Source organism: Rhinichthys klamathensis, unplaced genomic scaffold (assembly GCF_029890125.1).
Source record: "Rhinichthys klamathensis goyatoka isolate OS25496 unplaced genomic scaffold, OSU_Roscu_1.1 h1tg000721l_1, whole genome shotgun sequence".
Taxonomy (NCBI): Eukaryota; Metazoa; Chordata; class Actinopteri; order Cypriniformes; family Leuciscidae; genus Rhinichthys; species Rhinichthys klamathensis.
In genome coordinates this window covers 36,409-52,133 of record NW_026607136.1, presented here as the reverse complement: position 1 = coordinate 52,133, position 15,725 = coordinate 36,409, and the positions used below count along the sequence as shown (strand labels likewise).

Below are 15,725 nucleotides of genomic sequence, written 5' to 3'. Positions count from 1 at the left end.
TACTTTATTAAAATCTTGTTACATTAGTTAATGCACTGTGAACTAGCATGAACAAACAATGAACAGCTGTATTTTTGATTAACATTAACAAAGATTAATAAATACAGTAACAAATGTATAGCTCATGGTTAGTTAATACATTAACTAATGTTAACTAATTAACCTTATTGTAAAGTGTTACCCAAATGACAAATAAGCAAAATTATCGTTATCGATAAAATCCGAGAAAATATCGAGATGTACGTTTTTGGCAATATCTCACACAACAGATTTAGTTTTCTGTCTGGATTAATCGCTCAGCCCTAGTTATGAGCCTTGTGTTCCTCGCCAGGCCTTCAGAGGGGCTTCCTGGACTCGGGTTATAAGATCCTGAGTGCCGTGGCTAAAGTGAGAGAGTCGTTCCAGCCTCAGGAGCCAGACTTCCCTCCTCCACCTCCAGACCTGGAGCAGCTGCAGGTCAGATCCACCGCAGACTCACACATGCTTTTACACTTTACTTTTATCAATGAAAAGTTATTAATGACATCGTTAAAATAGTCCGAGTGACTACAGCGGCTCAACCTTAAGTTTATCAAGCGACGAGAATACTTTCTGTGCGCAAAACCTTATTCAACTATTCATGTTCTTCTCTGTGGGCCTCGAGTGAGTTCTCGTAGTGTAACAGCGCAGCGCTTCTGGGTTGTACGTCTCACACACACACACACACACACACACATGACCAGCGTCGGCCAATAGTGAGCCTGCGTGTGACGTGCAACCCAGAAGCGCTGCGCTGTTACACTACATGAACTCACTCGAGGCCCACAGAGAAGAACATGAATAGTTGAATAAAGTTTTGCGCACAGAAAGTATTCTCGTCGCTTGATAAACTTAAGGTTGAGCCGCTGTAGTCACTCGGACTATTTTAACGATGTCTTTAATAACTTTTCCGGCAAGTTTCAATCCCTTAGAAGCCTATGGAGGAGTGATCCAGCTCTCAGATTTAATCACAAATATCATAATTTGTGTTCTGAAGATGAACGAAAGTCTTACGGGGAACAACATGAGGGAGAGTCATTACTGACAGAGTTTACATTTTGGGGTGAACTATCCCTTTAAATGAACAATAGCACAACAATATTCAGATTTCAGCTCATGAGCACAGTAAACAACGAGGATTTTTGATGCTAGTTTTTATTATTGGAATGTTGTTATATTCTAATTATTGTATGCTATGTTCTGTGTTGTGTGTGTGATAGAAGTTGTGTACTGGCCGTGTCATGTTGTCCAAGACAAATTTCCCAGGAATGGTACAATAAAGTAAAGTAAACAAACACTGTTTCCTAGTAACTACAACTGCACTTAAAGGATTAGTTCACTTTAAAAAAAACTTTTGGTGATATTTACTCACCCCCATGTCATCCAAGATGTCCATGTCTTTCTTTCTTCAGTCGAAAAGAAATGAAGGTTTTTGATGAAAACATTCCAGGATTTTCCCTCCATATAATGGACTTCAATGGGGTCCAAACGGTTCAAGGTCCAAATGACAGTTTCAGTGCAGCTTTAAACGATACCAGACGATGAATAAGGGTCTTATCTAGCGAAACCATCGCTCATTTCAAAAATAAATAAAAAACTTTAAGTTTTATAAGCACAAATGCTCGCCTTGCTCTGTCCACACACAACCCGTAAAGACACGTGACATCGCTGTAACATGTAGCCTAATGTCTCAGCCGCGTCTTAAGTTTGCTTATGAGCTGCAACCACACTTGTGCATTTTTTTTCTCTAATTCGATCATAAACTAGCGCATTACGCAACGTTTCGCGCTGGCGATCGATAGCTGGCTTCAGGGTCATCATTACGACTTTTGTTCACACAGCGGCCGAACACGGCAATGTTACTAGGTCCCCAGCCCGGCATCAATCCCGGGTCGTGTTTGCGTTCACACAGTATGCGTTCTGGCTATTTCCCGGTATCAACGCGCTGTGTGAAAGGGGCTTTACTGTCACCTCCTGTTGCTTGACTGCTTCTTTCTATCGACTGCTTCAATACACACTGTATAAATCGTGTGAGCTGGTTTAGGCCACGCCTCACTACTGAACCTGTTCACCACGTGAAACATGCACACACACTCATTACACAGGCAAGAGTTTAAACATGAACGCGGGTTCTCCTTCAGATCAGCGACACCGCGGCTCCTCCAAAACCGCCCCTGCCGGAGGGTGAAGTGCCTCCGCCCAGACCTCCACCCCCCGAGGAGAAGGACGAGGAGTTCCCGGAGACGCAGGCCGGAGAAGTGATCAGCGAGCCCATGATGGTGGCGGCCCGGCAGCTGCACGACGAGGCCCGCAAGTGGTCCAGCAAGGTCAGTGCCAAAGAGTCTGCCGGATGGGTTTTGGTCCATGCGGGGGTTATTTAAACCCTCATCCTTCCTTCGGGTCATTTTGACCCGGAATGGTTTTATTTTATTTTTCTATTTTTTTTTTTTTTTACAAATTGAGTGTTCAATCGGAGGGGCTTTTGTCGCACTTGAACCACGAATACACTCCGAAAATATTTTATGGATTTGAGGAGTTTTGTGGTTGAAGTTTAAAAAAGACCCTTCCCTCGCGGGTCAATTTGACCCCCATAGGATTGAATGGAATGCGAGGAATGCTTTAGTACACATAGAAAAAACTAAAAATGCTCAAAATTCAAACTAAAAATGCTAAAACTTTACCAAAAAAATATTTTATAATGTCTACATGTGTATCTGAATGCATACTGAAGAGAAACTGACTTTAGGACCCAGCAGAACAGATCATTTGCAACATATAAAGATACAAGGCCATCTAGTGGCTAGAGTCATGAAATATGATGTTATATATGTTTTTTTTTCCCACAAGAGGTCGACAAAGACTCCCAATGTAAGATATTTTGAGCTGAATTAAAAGGGTTATGCATGCAATTGTGAGTTATTTTGAATTTAAGTTGAAAGAATGTGTGTGCTTAAATTATTATTTATTTATAAAATCTAGTAATTTAGAGGTAAATAAAATAAAATATAACAAAAAATCTCCCAAAAAAAATGCATTACAAACAAAATAAGCTTTCTGGACCAAAAATGAGGTGTATTTTTTGGGCTCCGGGTCATTTTGACCCGCGAGGGAAGGATTTGTTATAGAACGTGAGGATGAGTTAAACGACGACTGTTTTTGCAGGGTAATGACATCATCGGCGCCGCCAAGCGCATGGCTCTGCTGATGGCCGAGATGTCTCGACTGGTCCGAGGAAGCGGCGGGAATAAGAGGGCGCTCATCCAGTGTGCCAAAGACATCGCCAAAGCCTCCGACGAGGTCACGCGCCTCGCCAAAGAGGTCGCCAAGCAGTGCACCGACAAACGCATACGAACAAACCTGCTGCAGGTAATAAGAGGAAGCACATGTGTTGATGTGGTTCTGGAGTCTGGGAAGAGTTTTGGCTAATGTGTGCACTTCATAAATGCAAACCGAACTGAGACCAGGTTGTGATTTAAAATGCAATTTCCATGTTTGCTGCGCTTGTTTGTAGGGTTTGGCCAATTTTGTGGCTGGCAAACTGCATTACAGCAGTACTGATTCATCTAAGCGACTCTTTTGAATCTATTCACCGAAAAAATTTGACCATCAATATGGACTCGTTCAGAAAAGCGGCAAATTCGTTCAATTGGGTCAACTGATAATGAAACTAGGGCTGCGCTGATACCGATAACCGATAATTCTTTATACTTGAAAGCCGATAACCGATAAATTGGCCGTTAAAGCTAAATCCAAGTTTTTATATAATTTTTGAGAGACTGATAACAAAAACAAATGTCTCGCAATTAAAAATCCATGTCTCAATCACACAATTATAATATTATCATTATAATTTTAAATAGCCGATATGACAGACTTGCGCTGCACATGTTGCACTTTGCCGTATTTTCCTTTTTTTGAAGTGATTCCAATCATATTTCAAGCAATTCAAAACCATCATGTTGAACAGTGCGCATTTGAAGCGTCTCAGCTGAAGGAAATAATACATTATTTATCGGCTTTAATATATCGGCCAAATTTTCATATTTGGCTGATAACGATAACATTAAAATTAACATATATCGGCTGATACCGATAAGGTGGATGATATATCGTGCATCCCTAAATGAAAGTGCATGCAAAGGGAAATAGAGCAATTTAAGATCACAATAGCACTACTGCACAAGATGCACTTTATGACTGTTTGTTCTTGTAAAAATAGTATTTCTGTGTCTTTCTGTAGGTGTGTGAGAGGATTCCTACCATCAGCACACAGCTGAAGATCCTCTCCACTGTGAAGGCCACCATGCTGGGACGCACCAACATCAGCGAGGAGGAATCAGAGCAGGTCAGATCTCAAACCCGCTGCCGTTTCTCGTTTAAAATCAGGAAACCCGTTCTGAACGTGTGCTGGTTCTCTCGTAGGCCACGGAGATGCTGGTCCATAACGCCCAGAACCTGATGCAGTCGGTGAAGGAGACGGTGAGAGAAGCCGAGGCCGCGTCCATCAAGATCCGCACAGACGCCGGCTTCACCCTGCGCTGGGTCCGCAAGACACCCTGGTACCAGTGAGCGAACAACCAGTGCACATATCCCAGCATGCACTGTCCAGGTCATCAATGTCAATGCAGACGTCTCATCCACCTCGTGGACTAAACTATCCCACTATCAAAACCGGTGTTCTTGAATGTCATTGAGTGTAAAAAAAACATTGCTTTTATAATTTGCGAAGAATGATTTATTTTGGTTTGATTGATCCCGGGTAGGAGGGAAAATTTCACAATTGTCATTATTTTCTTCTTTTTTTTTCCTTCTTTTTTTTTTTTTTTTTTTTTTTTTACAAAATGTGGATCTATAACATATATATATATATATATATATATATATAATTTCTCACCAGCCTTGTTTTCACTCTTTGAATATGTTATTAAATGTCACCAACAAAACGTCTTCACAAACAAGCACAGATTTTGGATTATGAAATCCTCATAATGTGCTTTTTAATGAAAAGTGTTGATGACCGCATATAAATGCCCTAATGTTGGTAACTGGTTAGTGGATGAAACCTTTCATTCAGGGATGACGCTGCAAACTCTCCAATACAAGAAATACAGAGGTAATCAGAGCTGCGACCTGGTGCTTCATGACTCTATGCAAAACCAGTCCATTAGCATTATATATCCCCACACACACACACACACACACACACACACTGCCATCCTTGTATTTCCACTAAGACGTCACTGTGCTAATACACTACTAAAATCTCTTGCAGAATGCACACTCAAGTATATTTATATGAGTGAGAATATGCATATATTTGCTTTTTCTATGGTTGAGGAGACCAGCAGATTTAATGTAAATAATGTGTTCATCTTTAATTAAAGACAGCCTGTAAGACCTAATGTGCCTTGTCATAATAAAAGAACTTATTATCAGCTGAATCATATGTGTGGGACTATATTTGTTGATATGATCTTTTTAAATATGCATTTTATAACGAGATTAGCTTTCTAAATTTAAAGCAATTTATTCAACATTAATGTCTTTTATCTTATTGTTGCCACTGACACTTAAGTCCGTGCTTTGCCGTTTTTACCACAGTTAATGAGTTATGATATCCGTTATATTCTAACTAGACAATTTTGCAATTGGATTTTTGACATGCAGTACGATATCCACAATTAAAGTTAAAAGAGGTGTTCTGAAGGCAGGGTTGTTATAGTTAACTACAAATAACATAGAATAAAAAGTACTTATTTTATTTTAGTTAGTTGCCAAAGCAACATTTCTCGTCTTCATTTAGTTTAACTTGATTAGTTTAACTAAAATAACTCGATTTAAAACTGAAATAAAAATTAATTAAAACTATATAGACATTTAAAAAAACGAACTAAATTACTAAAAATAACTACAATTACAATTTAATCTAAGTTTAAAACTATATTTGATTAAAAAAAATATAATAGTGTCTCAATACTAAAATAACTGAAGGTAAAACAGAAAAATAATTAAGGAGAAATTAGGGGAAAATAGTTTTTAAATAAAAATAGAATAGATATTATTAAATAGTATTAATTTCTCCAGTATTTACACTTTACATTTCAAAACTCTTACAAACTCAATTTGAGTGAATCATTTTCATTTATCCTTTAATATTGCAGTTAAATCTGAGCTCATCCTATTAGTTTTAATGAACATATGCAACAAATCTAACTTTTATGTGCGAGTACAAGTATAAACACCAGTGTTACGGTAATAATAGGTGTATCAACTATGGTATTTATGTTATGCAAGGAGATATTATTACAGATGTAGGCAAAATAAATCTTACAATAAGAAATATTTTGAGGTATACTGCATGATGACCATGAAATTGATTAATGCAACTTGCCAAATGCATCAGCACAAAACAGAAGATGGCAAAGGCAAACTGATCTGAGAGCAGCTGGAGAGTGTGTCAGTGTGAGAAGGAAGATGTCGGTGTGTGACTGTACTGGCGGCTCGCGCGCGCAGAAGGCGTTGAGGTAAACACACACACCGTCGGTGCTTTGATTGCGAGTCTGTTTGTCTGTCAGAATCGCGATGTGCATCTGAGAATCATGTCGAGTTCAGGCAGGGGATGTTTTGATTTCATCACAGCAGAGCTGATACCTGCCACCATAACACACACACACACACACACACACACACATCGATAACACATGCGTCATGCACTCGAGTAATTTATGATTTGATATGCAGAAATGTAATTAATGCATCTTAAACATTATGGATCCGAGTATGTTTGATGGTTGCACTGTTGCCTGAACAAAATGTACCAGCAGCGCATTCAGTCCTCTGCGCGTGCATATTTGCATATTTGCCATCATAACGTCATTTGCAGCAGAGTTCATACATGTTGTTTAGATTTTATTTTGATCTCTCGTGTCTGTCTGTCAGACGCATGCAGTGCACACGCGACACGTGTTATGATAGTAACATATCAGACCTTAAAAACACATGTGGGCTAGTCAGCCAACCAGGATGATGATCCGCCCATGCGTGTGATGTAACCTATGGATGTAACCAATCATCTGTATCTCTGGAGTGATTTCGGCTTCCGGGTTGTGTTTGGAGTGTGTGGAGAACAGAAGGAGAACACAGACGCACGCGCTCGCAGCGTGGACGGGGCGCGAGAGCCAGAATCAGTTTTACTGCAGACAATCAGTGTGTGTGTGATCATGCCGACAGTCAGGTACAGTACAGCAGTGTGTGTTCAGTCAGTCTCTCTGTTTGTGTTCTTCCGGGTTGGGCATTGTTTGTCTTTATGATGCAACGTGCTTTATTTCCTCATTTGTGGTATATTAAGTAATACAATATTCTTATTCAGCGTCTCTCTCTCTCTGTGTGTGTGTGTGTGTGTGTGTGTGTGTGTGTGTGTGTATGTATGTCTGTATGTGTATTATTATACGTATGCATGTGTATATGTATGTCAGTCAGTCAGTTACACAAACGTACAATTAGGCTGTTGATAGTTTTTGAAAATGACAGAACTGGAATGACAACTTAAAATGATTCTGTTTTTTGTTGACCTTTAACTGTCAGATTAATGTGCATGTACTCATATGTTGCAGTAATGCGTGCACGCGTTATATATGGCAGAATGCACGTGCACGTGTACATCCACTAATCACTTGTGGCAGTTTTCATTCCAGTTCCCTGACAAATTGATGCTTGTCAATGTTTCACGTGAAGAATGTTGGCCAACGTGTATAGTTTTGGTGGTTTTTGTGTGTGTGTGTGTGTGTGTGTGTGTGTGTGTGTGTGTGTGTGTGTGTGTGTGTGTGTGTGTGCTGCATGTGTTTAGTCAGCACTATAGCATGTGCTCTGCGCTGTAAACACATTCCCATGTAAAACACATTTAACACACACTATATGTTCAGATATTAGATTTCCGGTTTGTGTAAACTTTTCACAATGTTAATTATAAAAAAGCACTTTAAAGGCCTGTAAACTGTTTTTGTTGTGAACTTTTAGAAAGTTTGCATTAAAAGTCGACATGATATACAACTGGTTTGTCAGGCTAATAGTAGTAGTCGATTTAAACCTGTTCATTATATAGAAAGCTTCACAGGATGATAACGAGGAGGGCTGTACATCTAAAACCTGTCCTGACCCACAATGTCCGTTTCACCGAATGAAAGAGTGCGATTCTGGTCTGTGTGGCTCTCCTTCTAATAAGCCCACCAAGGGTTCTTGTCTCAAAGGCAGTGTCACTGAAACCCCGGTCATGTGACCTCCACCTGTCACTCTCAGAATGGATATAGTTCCCTCGGGAAGGAATGTTCTGAATCTGCTCATTGATGTCTTTCCAAAAACTTTAAATTACTTCAGTAGAACAAAAAAGGAGAAGACTAGCAGAATGTTCATGCTGTTCTTATGCATACACTTACAGTAAATTAAAGGATTAGTTCACTTTTAAAAAATCTTTTGCTGATAATTTACTCTCCCCCATGTCATCCAAGATGTTCATGTCTTTCTTTCTTCAGTCGAAAAGAAATGAAGGTTTTTGATGAAAACATTCCAGGATTTTTCTCCATATAATGCACTTTGCTGGGCACCAAACGGTTCAAGGTCCAAAAGACAGTTTCAGTGCAAACTGTTCAAAGGGCTTTAAACGACACCAGACGATGAATAAGGGTCTTATCAAGCGAAATGATCAGTCATTTCAAAAATAAATAACAAAGTTTAAGTTTAATAATGTCAAATGCTCGCCTTGCTTGTGAGACATTGTGGGTCAGGACAGGTTTTAGATGTACAGCCCTCCTCGTTATCATCCTGTGAAGCTTTCTATATAATGAACAGGTTTAAACGGACTACTACTATTAGCCTGACAAACCAGTTGTATTTCATGTCGACTTTTAATGCAAACTTTCTAAAAGTTCACAAGGAGATGCAATATTATGCGGTGTTAAATCAAGCATTTGCATGCACTGATGATCTGATGGCTGGCAGTTTCTGCTTATGACGAATTTGTGCTTTTCATGTTTTAATGTATGCAAAAACAAATTCACAGTGAGTAACGGGCATATTTTGTTGAACGCATAGTAATGAAAACATGCAAGGCCTGGAAAAAGTAACATAATTCATAACTTTAAATAAAAAGTAACTAAGTAATGTAATTATTATACTTTTTTTAGTGAGTAATGCAATATTGTAATATATTAAAGTGAATAAAGAGTAAATATCAGTTATTGTAAGATGTTTTCCTCCCGTGTGTGTGTGTGTGTGTTGCAGTCAGAACGCTCTGTTTGGGATGGGGAATCCGCTGCTGGACATCTCTGCTGTGGTGGATAAGGATTTTCTTGATAAGTGAGTAGTGACGAACTGTGTGTGTTTCAAGGTCATGCGCGCACAGCCGTTCTTATGATCGATACGCTTCTGTGATCACACAACCTGAGCCAGAAACACACTGTGGATTTCCTTGAGCACTGTTAGAGTAATTATTCATCAACTAACCTGTGTGTGTGTGTGTGTGTGCAGGTATGGATTGAAGCCCAATGATCAGATCCTGGCAGAGGAGAAACATAAAGCTTTGTGAGTGACATCGTTATGAATTATGTTCACTGCTGTGTTCGCAATGTTGCTTATTGTTATATCACCGGCAAAATCTTTGAATATACAGTACTGGTCAAAATTTCTGAATAATTAAGATTTGTTATGTTTTTGAAAGAAGTCTCTTCTGCTCACCAAGGCTGCATTTATTTGATCAAAATGCAGTAAAACAGTAATATTGTGAAATATTATTACAATTTAAAATAACTTTTCTATTTGAATATATTTCATATTTTTGTAGAAACTGAAACTAAATTCTTAGCAAAATTCTTTGACAAATAGAAAGAAAATTTCTTTAAAAATTGAATCTTTCGTAACATTATAAATGTCTTTACTGTCACTTTTTATCAATTTAATGCTTCCCTGCTGAATAAAAGTATTAATTTCTTTCTTTTTTTATATTACTTATCTCAAACTTTTGAATGGGGGTGTATCACGGTTTCCACAAAAATATGAAGCAGCACATTTTCATTTCAACATTGATAAAAATAAGAAATAAAAATAAAGAATGATTTCTGAAGGATCATGTGACACTGAAGACTGGAGTAACGATGCTGAAAATACAGCTTTGATCACAGAAATAAATTACAGTTTAAAATATATTCACATTGAAAATAGCTATTTTAAATTGCAAAAATATTTCATAATGTTACTCATTAATTGATTAAATTAATGCAGACATGGTGAGCAGAAGAGACTTCTTTCAAAAACATTAAAAAATCTTAATTATTCCAAACTTTTGACCGGTACTGTATCATAAATATTTGATATAATTGCCCAGTCATCATTATATCATATTATGAAGGCTAAAGACAAATGGTACAAACAACATATTAGGAAAATTAATTCAGAAAATGACTGGTAAAATACAAACTAGAAATAAGTGATATTTTCTTTCTCGGTTCATCATGTTCAACCATTGCATGCATATATATCTATGATGATATAAGCGGTGCCGCCCAGTCCTAATAATGTTTGCGTGTAAACTACAGTAAAAGGTGTTTGAGCAGAAAAGCAGAATTGTGAATGTAGTTTTAGTGTTGTACCGTCTCTGCCCTGTGGAGAGCAGCAGAGACTTCTCTTTACATTCTCTGTAACATCAGGATCTCATGGACTCTACAAGTCACTAACGTTAAAGAAAGAGCTTCTCGTGTGTGTGCTGCAGGTTTGATGAGATCGTGAATAAGAGTAAAGTGGAGTATCATGCCGGTGGATCCACACAGAACTCTGTCAAAATCGCTCAGGTAATCTGGCACTCACTTATTTCTCACCATATGTTAGACTTGTAGTCAAGACCGCCTAAACCGAGACCAAGACCAGAGGGTACCCAGACCAAGACAGACCAAGTCGAGACCAAGTCCAAAACCAAGACCAGAGGGGACCAAGACCGAGACCAAGTCAAGACCAAGACACTACCAAGACCAGAGGGTACGGGTACCGAGACCAAGTCGAGACCCAAAAACAGACTAGTGTTGAAGCTAAGCAATAACTTGTAAGATTTTGTTTTGCATTGCCTGCCTATCTCTGCCGATTTCGAAGTCTCCAAATGAATCCATTCTGCAACTTTTAAATACATAATTATATTTTTAAAAACGAAATTATAAGCTTAAGTGCAGGATCTGAAAGTTGGTCGTTTTGTCGCTATGGTTACACACACACACACACACACACAAAGTCATCTGTCAGTTGTGCAGTTACCCAAAATCTCCTGAATGAAGGTAAAACCCATCATGTCACTGATATGTGTTATATTAAATATTAATACATCAAAAACTGTACATGATATGTGTTTTTTAAATCAAGTGACCAAAGTGCTCGTTGCCGCTGCGATCAGTGGCGCGGATACGGTGTTTTCTCGTGTGGCTCGCGCACACCGCACTGTCTTCACTCGGACGCGTGCTTCAATCCGTTGCGGATATCGCCGTGGATATTGTAGTATTGTATTGCTAAATCCCCCGACCACTGTGTCGGTCTGAGACAGCGAGACCTAGACAAGACCGAGAGGTCCGAGACCAAGACCGTCAAGGCCGTGACAAGACCGAGACCACGTAAAGACCGGTACATCACAAGATACATCACTACCATATGTGTGTCTATCAGAAAATTACAAGAAGGCAGTTTCATCTCAGATTTACCCCAGCAGAACTCCAGAATAATACTGTGTGTTTGATATCTTCTCTCTCTCAGTGGATGATCCAGGAGCCGCATAAAGTGGCCACGTTCTTCGGCTGTATAGGGACGGATCACTTTGGAGAGATTCTGAAGCAGAAAGCGGCTGAAGCTCATGTTGACGCTCATTATTATGAACAAGGTCAGGAACCGACAGGAACGTGTGCGGCCTGCATTACTGGAGACAACAGGTCAGACACAAACACACTTCTACACGTGTACGAGTTAATATATACGCACTAGCACTCAAAAGATGTTTTACTGTTTTAGAAAGAAGTCTCGTCTGAGGCTGCGTGTATTTGATCAAGAATACAGTAAAACTGAAATATAATTTCAATTTAAAACAGCTGTTTTCTAAGTGATTATATAGTAAAGTGTAATTTATTAAGCTGAATTTTTATCATCATTACTCCAGTCTTCAGTGTCACATGATCCTTCAGCAATCATTGTAATATGATGCTCAAAAATCATTCTGAATATTATAAATGTTGATGCTTCATATTTTTTGGGAAACTGATTTTTGTTTAAGGATTATTTGACAAAAGAAATATAATCTTTTGTAATATTATAAATGTCTTTACTGTTACTATTGATCCATTCAATGCATCACTGATGCATAAAAGTATTAATTTATTTTTTAAATTCTTTTGGTGAAATGGTAGCATAGCATATATGAATCAAATCTTTTTAAACATAATTCATACTAAGAGAAATGACGAGCTTTGAGCGAAATCAGAGATCAAAACATTATAATGGACCTAATGCGCTGTTTTATCCAGGGATACACTGTTATGAACATTTTATAGCATATAATTGAGAATATGGCTGATACTGTAAAACAATCCCATTTTACATGTTCAAATCAAATACAGCATCATAACAATGCAACTGTAACTATGATAACAGCTTAATTCTTCAGATTATTTCTTATTTTTTCGTACAGCTTAATATTTCACTCGACTGGTCCAGGATGATCACCATTATTTCCATTATTATTATTTTTAATAGTAATAATAATGCTATTTAATAGTAAAAATAATAATAATGGAAATTATGGTGATATTGATAACATCACCATATATAGTTAGTAAAAGACTGTATGATTCATCGGTGGATTAATGCTGTTTCACCTAGAGCTTTTCAATCTTTGATTTATGTTGTATATTACAATCTGTCTGTACTGAGAATTAATATATAATGTTCCATAGTGATTTTCAGGCTCGATGTTTGACTATTACTGTGTGTTTGTAGGTCTCTGATTGCAAACCTGGCAGCAGCAAACTGCTATAATAAAGAGAAACATCTGGATGTTGATCGCAACTGGAGTCTGGTGGAGAAAGCTCGAGTTTACTACATCGCCGTAAGTGATTCACATTTGCATTATGCTAGTTTGAATGTGCAAATGAGAGAATAGAGCAGCTTATTCAAGAAACAAATGATGTTGAATAATCCAAACCATTTTCTGGTCAAAATGCTCATCTTATTAAAGTATAAATCTGATAAGTGTCATGTGCAAGTATGAATCTGACTCCTGATCTCCGTCCTGAAGGGTTTTTTCCTGACCGTGTCTCCAGAGTCCATCCTCAGAGTGGCCAAACACGCGTCTGACAACAACAAGATCTTCGGCCTCAACCTCTCGGCCCCCTTCATCAGCCAGTTCTTCAAAGAGCCGCTGATGAAGGTCATGCCGTACGTCGACATCATCTTCGGAAACGAGACGGTGAGTCTTCAGATCATCAGGGTGTTTAAACGGCTCACAAAGTCCCCCTGCGGTCAATCATTTTAACCCTTAAAACTCATCTTTGATCACCAAAATGACATATTTACAAGGCTTTTCCTTGAAAAAAGAACTCTTCATGCCTTAAAACAGCTTGAATGTAACTCGACACCCTTGCCTCATTTAGTATGCATGGTTCTATGAATATGCAAATGAGCCCCGCCTCCTCACTCACTCAGCTCAGAGATCCACTGGTTGACGATCACACGTTGATCTGATTGGTTACAAGGTCGTTTGTGACGTCAGGAACACCAGCGATTTCAAACCGTGTTTTTGAGACTGTCTTTGGTTCACTGCAGTTTTAAGCAGAAAATACTCAGCAATGCTGTCGACTTATGAACTTACACATGGTTTGTCTTAAAGCGTATTGATAGACTACATTAAAAGCTGGATTTTAACCACAGGGGGACTTTAAATGTCACGTATGGAGTTCAGTTATTAGTTTTTAACTAACCTCCACACATTAGGTTATTTTTTGGCAGGTCTCTTTGATGATTGTGTGTTAACTGATGTTTGTTTTATAGGAAGCCGCTACATTTGCAAAGGAGCAGGGCTTTGAGGCGAGTGAAACGTACTGTAATACCGTATGAGTAATGTAGACTTGTGAATGAATGGACTGCTCCTATAACACACTCTCAGTGCTGTATACTCTCCCGGTGCTCCTGCAGACTGAAGACATCGCTGAGATCGCACGGAGGGTTCAGTCTCTGCCCAAAGTCAACAAGAACAGGCAGAGGATTGTGGTGTTCACTCAGGGCAGAGAGGACACTGTGGCCACTGTGGGTACGTCCGTCAAACCAATCAAACGCGCTGATTCAGATCAGTTATCTTCCATGTGTTTTTTATTAATTGTCTTTGTTTGTCTTCTTTTAGGTGATAAAGTGAAAGTGTTTCCCGTTTTAGACATCGACCAGAACGACATTGTGGACACGAATGGTGCTGGTGATGCTTTTGTGGGAGGTAAATGATTCATCAGATCATTTTTGACAAAGATAGTTATTAAAGGCGTGGTTGATTATGATTTCACTTTTCTAGTTTTAGTTAGTGTGTAATGTTGCTGTTTGAGCAGAAACAACATCTGCAAAGTTACGGACGCTCAAAGTTCAAAGCAAAGGGAGATTTTTGCTTTTAAAGAAATTGCTTTTTAAGGACTACAACAAACGGCTGGTAGAACTACACGAGCTTCCTCCCGGGTTAGTGACATCACAAACCCTAAAATTTACATAAACCCCGCCCCCGGGAACACGATTTATAGATTATCATGACAGAATATGAGTCTCTCGAGTCTCCATCTTTATCTGAGTCCGGTTTGAACATAAAAGGCTAAAAATATTTGAAATTTTCAGTGCATGTCTGTGTGAGGTAAAAGGACACAAGCTCTTGAAGTTCCGCCCCCTGTGCGGGAGCAGCAGCTCATTTGCATTTAAAGGGACAGACACAAAAACGGAGCTTTTTTGCTCACACTCAAAAAGTTACAATTTTAACATGCTATATAAAAAATATCTGTGGGGTATTTTGAGCTGAAACTTCACACACACACTCTGGGGACATCAGAGATTTATTTTACATCTTTTGAAAAGGGCATTATACCACCCCTTTAATTCAGTTTATTAACTGCGCACTCTTTTTAATATCATGCTAAAATACACTGTAAACATTTTTTTTTGGAAGCAAGTATTATTGGAGTATGTTTTACATTTTTTTCAATGCAATATTTTGTATTATTGTTTCAATATACGTGTCCTACAGGATTCCTGTCAGAGTTGGTTCAGGAGAAGCCGCTGGAAGAGTGTATCCGCGCAGGACACTACGCCGCTAATGTCATCATCCGGCGAGCGGGCTGCACCTTCCCGGAGAAACCCGATTTCCACTAACTCCTTCACATACTCTCCTGTATGATCCCAATGTGGAATCTTTCCATCTCATCTTCTTTCTTTCTGCTGAAGCTTCAGCAACACAACCTGCGTGCCTCTACATTCGTTTACACACGTTTCCTGTTAAACGGGCATTTTTCAGGATTGCGACGACCACATTACGTATACTCCGATGAGTTTGTGTTTAAATAGGGATTGTCTTTGATCTGTTTTTATGCTACATTGCAGTATAATTCTATATTTAATCTATTAAAGATCCATGATATCCTTTTATGTAAGTGCATTTATATTTT

At 38.7% G+C, this 15,725-nt stretch overlaps 2 protein-coding genes across 3 annotated transcripts in view; both read left to right on the top strand.

Annotated features, from left to right (window-relative positions):
• vclb (vinculin b) overlaps positions 1–4,834 on the top strand; it is a 47,183-nt gene extending 42,349 nt beyond the window's left edge. Inside the window, exons 17-21 of the mRNA XM_056242318.1 lie at positions 332–456; positions 2,160–2,345; positions 3,181–3,384; positions 4,259–4,363; positions 4,441–4,834. Of these exons, the coding sequence (XP_056098293.1) occupies positions 332–456; positions 2,160–2,345; positions 3,181–3,384; positions 4,259–4,363; positions 4,441–4,587 (767 nt within the window). The 3' untranslated portion in view covers positions 4,588–4,834. The remainder of the gene's footprint in view (positions 1–331; positions 457–2,159; positions 2,346–3,180; positions 3,385–4,258; positions 4,364–4,440) is intronic.
• Positions 4,835–6,452: 1,618 nt separating this feature from the next.
• Positions 6,453–15,617, top strand: adkb (adenosine kinase b). 2 transcript variants are annotated; one of them, XM_056242321.1, is made up of 11 exons: positions 6,453–6,542; positions 9,295–9,369; positions 9,541–9,594; positions 10,778–10,856; positions 11,800–11,972; positions 13,033–13,141; positions 13,331–13,501; positions 14,083–14,118; positions 14,227–14,341; positions 14,432–14,518; positions 15,308–15,617. In XM_056242321.1, the coding sequence occupies exons 1-11, from the start codon at positions 6,493–6,495 to the stop codon at positions 15,430–15,432; spliced, it is 1,074 nt and encodes a 357-aa protein (XP_056098296.1). In that variant the 5' UTR covers positions 6,453–6,492; the 3' UTR covers positions 15,433–15,617. The 2 variants fall into 2 exon arrangements, with proteins under 2 accessions (XP_056098296.1, XP_056098295.1); XM_056242320.1 differs by lacking the exon at positions 6,453–6,542 and adding an exon at positions 7,052–7,252.
• The last annotated feature ends 108 nt before the right edge of the window (positions 15,618–15,725 follow it).

Coding starts and splice junctions, on each gene's coding strand:
- adkb (XM_056242320.1), top strand. CDS start 7,074: ATGGATGTAACCAATCATCTGTATCTCTGGAGTGATTTCGGCTTCCGG. Junction 14,119..14,226: donor CAAAGGAGCAGGGCTTTGAG/GCGAGTGAAACG, acceptor GTGCTCCTGCAG/ACTGAAGACATCGCTGAGAT. Junction 14,519..15,307: donor TGGTGATGCTTTTGTGGGAG/GTAAATGATTCA, acceptor CGTGTCCTACAG/GATTCCTGTCAGAGTTGGTT.